At 42.9% G+C, this 6,581-nt stretch overlaps 1 protein-coding gene across 2 annotated transcripts; it reads left to right on the top strand.

The window, feature by feature from the left end:
* Positions 1–2,065: 2,065 nt before the first annotated feature.
* Positions 2,066–6,372, top strand: hlx1 (H2.0-like homeo box 1 (Drosophila)). Of its 2 annotated transcripts, XM_035144512.2 has the most exons (4): positions 2,066–3,009; positions 3,563–3,748; positions 3,892–4,076; positions 5,543–6,372. In XM_035144512.2, exons 1-4 carry the CDS (start codon positions 2,562–2,564, stop codon positions 5,879–5,881), a joined length of 1,158 nt encoding a protein of 385 aa, XP_035000403.1. In that variant the 5' UTR covers positions 2,066–2,561; the 3' UTR covers positions 5,882–6,372. The 2 variants fall into 2 exon arrangements, with proteins under 2 accessions (XP_035000403.1, XP_035000404.1); XM_035144513.2 differs by lacking the exon at positions 3,563–3,748 and having other exon boundaries at positions 2,085–3,009.
* The last annotated feature ends 209 nt before the right edge of the window (positions 6,373–6,581 follow it).

The following is a 6,581-nucleotide window of genomic DNA, read 5'->3' as shown; positions in this document are numbered from 1 at the left end:
CCTTGATTCTTCTGGATCAATGCATGGATACTGGGGAGAGCAATGTCTGTGAACTGGTGTTTTCAAGTGCAGATACTTGATGCCTCCTCCAAATGACTGCAGAGAAATTATCTCTAATCTGTTGAAACTTTTCCTTTTTTTTTCAGAGAGTAAATAGTGTACACAGTTCCTCCACTCTTCATTCTCTTAATCCCTAATCCATTGATAATCCATTTTATATAAATAATAACCCTTCTTGAGCAGGAGATAAAACAATATTTGCTTAATTTTTTTAATCTGTGGTTTATGGTGGTAATTGTAAAATAATATGTGTTGTGTAATTTAAATATCAAGTGCATGTTTTTGGCATACAGAATAAATTCCACAAGCAAAGAATACACAGAGATACAATCTCTGAAAACATATTTTACATATGAACCATTGTCCTCTATAGTCTTATTAAGCAGATCATATTTTTAGTGTATATATGTGAGCTTATATAAGAGCTGAAGAAGTAAATATCCTTTGTAACATATGACGGTGCTGTGTTATGAGCTGAGATAAGTTGATCCTGTCAGTCTCTCTTGTGTTTGACATCTCCTGCGTGTAAACTCTGATCTGAGGTTATTGTGTTAACGTTTCCCTCTGAAAAGCTCATCAGCACCTGAAATAACCAGGAGGCCTGCTGCGTCCTGCACATCCTCTTCCCTGGATTGTTTTGACTGCGTGATGGAGGGCAAACGCTTTTTCTCTTTTTTTTTTTAAAGAAATACAAAAAAACTTTTCTAAATTTAACCCGGAAAAGTGTCACTCGAAAACAGCATGATAGGAGCGTCCAAAGATAGGAGGCGGTCAGGGTCATCGGCCTCGTCCGGCCGCATGAATCACCACTAAATGAAGGAGGACTCACTTCACAGGCCATTGTTCCCAATAACGGGTGCGTGTGTGTGTGTCTGTGTGTCTGTGTGTCTGTGGTGTGTGTCTGTGTGTCTGTGTGTCTGTGTGAGAGAGAGAGAGGCGAGAGAGCGTGTGTGTGTGTGTGTGTGTGTGTGTGTGTGTGTGTGTGTGTGTGTGTGTGTGTGTGTGTGTGTGTGTGTGTGTGTGTGTGTGTGTGTGTGTGTGTGTGTGTGTGTGAGAGAATGATAGAGTGAGAGAGTGAGAGTGTGAGAGAGAGTGAGAGAGTGAGAGAGTGATAGAGTGGAGTGTGTGTGTGTGAGAGAGTGAGAGAGAGAGAGTGTGTGTGTGTGTGTGTGTGAGAGAGAGCAAGAGAGCAAGAGAGCGAGTGTGTGCGTGTGTGTTTGTGAGATGTGTCATCTTTACTGACAGAATAAATAAATAGTGTTTTATATAAATATATAAGATTATGTATAAACCATATAGATGTATATAACTAAGCATATTAGTTTGTTTTTCCATGGCCTTTATTTGACAGGTCGGAGAGTGCAGTGGTGACAGGGGGCAAAGAGAATGAGCTGTTCTCTCATGTTGCAGGAATTAAAGCTCTCGTTCAGGGTCATTTATTCCAAATAAAGACGCAGCAGAGGGAGAATAAAAGATTTTACTATTTAAATCCTCGATTCTAAAAACTCTCCCACTGTCCAGGGGCCCGACGTGTGAATCTTGAGGGGCCCTGCGGATGAAGTATCGCCTCTGAAGTTAATTGTGTTTTGGTTTTGAAGGGGGAATAGATTTCCTGTGTTTATTATGAGCATGGGGACGGATTTGCGTCACCGTGCAACTTGCAGGTCGAGATAAAGTTGCACAAATATTGAAGAAGGGAAGTTCTAACAGTCATTATGAAGTCTCGCCTCCCTCCTGCGCCGGAAGAAATAAGGATTTCTGCTGCATCCTAAAATACTAAAACAGCTTCTATTTCTGGGGGCGAATCTTGCAGGAATATCCGCTGATTTAAGGCGAATCAGGGCGCATCAATAACAGGATGAGTGCGGCTGATGCACGCTCAGGGTTACACGTCAGTTTTACTCGGTTAATTATTAACTTTTATTTTAATTTTCTAACTTTGTGTGCGTCCTTTTTTTTTACTTTTGCAGGATTTAGTTGTTGCAAACTGACTGATTTAACACTGCTTTAAAATAATTATCCAATCTAATGAATGTACTAGTAGAAAATAATTTGTTTTAAGTGATATAATAGAAATTAAAATGAGAGTTCATGCGTATTGTGGCTGGTCAGTGTGCGTAAAAATAGGAGTTTCTCTTTAAGTGATCAATCCATCATCTCAGGATCAAAATTGCCTCGAAGTGTCCCCGGTCGTGCGTGTGTCTCTGTGTGTGCGTGTGTGTGTGTGTGTAGGGGTCACACATCACCCAAACTCGCAGGGGTAATGATGTGAGCGAGAGCAGAACATCCATTGGTTCAGAGAGCAACCAATCAGTGTCAGCGGAGGAACCTCAGAGCGCAGCAGCAGGGTCAGGATCTCAGAGTTGGGAGAGCGATTTTGGCACTTACGCAAAGAGGACGTCCATCTCTCCTGCTCGACACGCCACCCCTGGGTTTTTTATACATGCATTTGCTTTTATTCTCTCCTCAGACAAACAAAAAGACGCGTTAAAGAGTGCGGGATGTACACGGCCGGGCTCAACCCGTTTTACGCGTCAAACTTCAGCCTCTGGTCCGCGTACTGCGCGGGGGGCTTCGCTGTGGATACGATCAAGAAACCGTCGTTTTGCATCGCAGACATCTTGCAGGCTGGAGATGCGGACAACATCCCGGGATCGTCGGCCCTCGTGGTGCACATGGGACACCACCACCACCACCACCGTGCGCAGCAGGGACACTCCGGCGGCTCTCCGCTGCGTCCCTCCCCGGTGGCGCCGGAGCCGTACGGTGCGCGGATGAGTCCGGCGTCTCCGTACCACAGACACGGACTACAGTTGACCTCAGTGTCCAGAACTGCATTTACCTCCCAACACGCTCCGCCGCCTTCCAGCAAAGACCTCAAATTCGGAATTGATCGGATATTGTCGACGGACTTTGACCCAAAAGGAAAAGAAAAGTTGTCGCTAAGAGGTGAGCAGAGATATTTTATTACCCTCAAACTTTCCAACACAGTTATGTGGTGTTTGTGGAGAGGCTCCTTGTGATGTCATCCACAGAAAACAATCACCAGGGATGTGTTTATACCCTTAAAATACTTTTGAATCATGTGATGTAAGTAGAAAAGATAAAGTTATGTCCAAAGTTTAGAAACTGAAAACATCGAACCAGAAGCAGCTGTTAACTTTGCACAAACTCCTCTTGATAACACTGACAGACTTGTTCACACAGTAGTTAGAGCGCCTCATAAGCTGCACTTTAAAGAGTCCTGTGGGGAAATCCTCTCCTCTCTTGCCCCCTCCACAGAGAGGTCAGAGGTCAGGTTCAGCTCCACACAGCACCAGTGTAGCTGAACTTTGCTCAAAAGCACTCCAGCAAGAAAACCCTGCAGGCTGATGTTAAAACCACAGTCTCCTTACACATCTAAAGTTGCCCCAGTAAAGAGCAGAGTCAGTGATAGTGTGCCTGTGTGTCACTGCGATAACTGTCTCCTGACTGAAGCCCATCATCTCTCGCTCTGTGACAGATCTCACGTCCATCGTTAGCTCGAACCGTCAGTCAGGGATCCACATCCCCATTCAGCCTCCGGCCAGCCAGTACTTCTCCTCCATAGACCCCGGGATGAGCGACGCGTCCTCCATGATGAGTTCACTAGGCAGCAGCAGCAGCAGCAGACACTCAGGCCAGCATCAGTTTCAGGACACCTTCCCAGGTAGTCCACACATGTATAGGACTGTTAACAGACAGGAGACATGCTCTCATGTTGGAGGTGTGAGTGCACCTGCAGATGATGTACCTCCGCTTTCTGGAACTGGCGTGTTTTGACCTCATGTCCTCCTCATGTCGTCTCTACAGGTCCCTACGCCGTCCTCACGAAAGACACAATGCCACAGACGTACAAGAGGAAAAGGTCGTGGTCGAGGGCCGTGTTTTCAAACCTGCAGAGGAAAGGACTGGAGAAGAGGTTTGAGATTCAGAAGTACGTCACCAAGCCGGACAGAAAGCAGCTGGCTGCGATGCTCGGCCTCACGGACGCTCAGGTAAGAACAAACCTCGACTCCTTCCCGTGGATTTAGATGTTATAGGTGTAGGCCTCGATCCTACCTGTGGAATAAATGTTGCAATAATAATACATTTTTAAAATAAACTACATCTAACCTACAGAAATGGTTTAGAGAGGCAGTGAAGTATGCTCTTCTTGAAGACAGAGCTGCAAAATAAACCTGAAAATTAATATTAACTAATAAATTTCTATGCAATGTGTAGTCATCTCATTTAAACAACTCTATTTTAGGAATTTGTTTGGTTTTGATGCAGTTTTTTTGTTGATTGCAGTTTTGAACACGGCCAAATAAACAATAAAACAATAAAACCACAGGGCTGCAGCCAGGATTTTAGGAACAGGCCTACTGGGGTTATATGAGCCCCCCCCCTTCTTAACTCCTCATAATTTCCCAGATTTTCTTATCATTTCGAATTTTGTCATATTTACTAACTCTGTATTTTTATCAATAAATATAATTTTCTGTTCATCTTAAATTCTGCATGTGGTGGGTCAGGTTTAAACATCATGTGTAAGTCAGACACAGGCAGGCTGCTCAAACTCCCACAAACCCAGAAAAATAGAGGAGGGGGACATGACCTCCGTGTCCTTAATGGTGTAGCTACAGCCCTGACGGGTGAAGTGACAGCAGTGGATGTTAAGTGAAATGTTCACCTCTGTGTTTGGATCTACAGCCTCAGCGGCTACACACACACACCCAGAGGATATCATTTGTACAAGCAGACACACGATTTTATAAATTCAACCAGGAAAGAAATCTAAATCTAGAATTATGAATGAATAAGAATGAATAAAAGATATAAGAGTTGTAGTCTGAGGCTTTTAAAGGCATATCTCACCATGCATGGATGGTGCAACCTGATTGTCTGAGAAGCAAGGGTCAGCTCCCCCCCCCTCATCTTGAGCAATGACAGCTCTTGTTTACATCTTGTAAACTGTCACTTCATTTTACCAGGAAACGTGTCGCCAATAACGTCATAGCTGAAAACTGAACTTCTCACATTTTATTATTAATTATTATCATATTAGGAAAATTTATTCAAACCATTAAACTCATTCTAACATCACTTTCCTGTTGTGTTTAAGTGTTTAATAATTTGTATTGCACTGTTTATGCTGCTGTTTTGTTTTCCATGCAAAATTGGGTTCACATCTCATAAATAAAAGTTAGATACAAAATATTTACAGGCACTTTTAGCTTTTGGTGGAAGTTTATATAGAGTGTGTTACTTTTTTATAATTACAATGCAAAATCAATTAAAAATTGAAGTTTTAGAAGCATTGTGACCAGTTTTTTTTTTTTTATGAGGCCCATTTATTTGGCTGGAAAATAAAGCAGGATTTGAGGGAAATTAAACGCATGGACCTGCAGCTGAATGCCACTGAATTGCTGTCTGAATGTGCACAGAACAAAAAGGTTGTGTGTCTGATGTGCGTCTGCAGGTGAAGGTGTGGTTTCAGAACAGGCGGATGAAGTGGAGACACTCCAAAGAGGCCCAGGCGCAGAAGGACAAGGAGAAGGACGAGAAGCCGGAGAAGGGCGCGTCGGAGCCGGGCAGCAGGGAGCCCAAAGAGCCGGAGGAGTCCGAGTGTGAGAGCGGCGAGGGCCGGAGCGAGTGCGACTCGGAGGAGGCCCCGGAGGAGGAGAACTCCGACGGACACTTGGACGCTTCCGAGCTCCATAAAACCAGCGTGATCATGAGCGGTGGCGCGCCGGCCTGCAGCACACCGGCGGCGGCCACGGCCACAGACACAGCGGCCTCCTCTCAGGTGCTAATATGAAGCCTGGAGGTTTTTAAAGTGATGGACAAAGACATAAAGGGTTTTTATTATTATTATTATTATTATTATTGCGACAGAAGAACGACAGTGATGTTAAAACACATGAGGAGTCAGCGCCATAAACAAACACACCCAGGCCTGTGCGTTTAAATCCTGTGAACCAGAGGAGTCACCCTGTATTGTTATTTAACGTGACTCATTATTTTAACCCACACACGAGGAAAATAGTCCAAATTCATTTGTTCCTTTTTATTAGATGTTATCTTCATTGTCTCCTCATGTGAAGGAAAAGAAAATGTGCGGTTGTGAATTTTACTTTTTAGGTTATGAGCCACTTTGTTTCACGTTATTAATGAAATCTCAGAACTTCACATCGGCAGTGTTCATGTACCCTGTTTGTTTTTGGTCTGGATATACAGTATATTGTGTTATTTTGTTAATAATAATTTGCACTGAAAATATTGTAAATAAAATATTTCTTACTTTGAAAATCGTTATTATTATTATTGTTATTATTAGTAGCATTAGTATCTTTATTATTATTGTTGTTGTTGTTATAAAGACAATAATGCATTTTATATATGGTCGCCTTTCAAAACACTCAACACCTCACACATTTAATAAAAAAACAGAAAAATCAGGATATCAATAAAACAATAGACAATAATAGATCAATAAAAAACAAGTATAAAATCAAATA

The sequence above is a fragment of the Hippoglossus stenolepis genome, chromosome 20, assembly GCF_022539355.2.
Source record: "Hippoglossus stenolepis isolate QCI-W04-F060 chromosome 20, HSTE1.2, whole genome shotgun sequence".
Classification (NCBI taxonomy): domain Eukaryota; kingdom Metazoa; phylum Chordata; class Actinopteri; order Pleuronectiformes; family Pleuronectidae; genus Hippoglossus; species Hippoglossus stenolepis.
The sequence above is the reverse complement of the archived record's forward strand: the minus strand, read 5'-3'. Positions and strand labels throughout refer to the sequence as shown.

What these genes read in the sequence shown, in the direction of transcription:
- hlx1 (XM_035144512.2), top strand. Translation starts at nt 2,562, where the DNA reads ATGTACACGGCCGGGCTCAACCCGTTTTACGCGTCAAACTTCAGCCTC. An exon ending in AGAAAAGTTGTCGCTAAGAG is followed by an intron (nt 3,010 to 3,562) that starts GTGAGCAGAGAT and finishes GCTCTGTGACAG; the next exon opens with ATCTCACGTCCATCGTTAGC. An exon ending in GTTTCAGGACACCTTCCCAG is followed by an intron (nt 3,749 to 3,891) that starts GTAGTCCACACA and finishes TCGTCTCTACAG; the next exon opens with GTCCCTACGCCGTCCTCACG.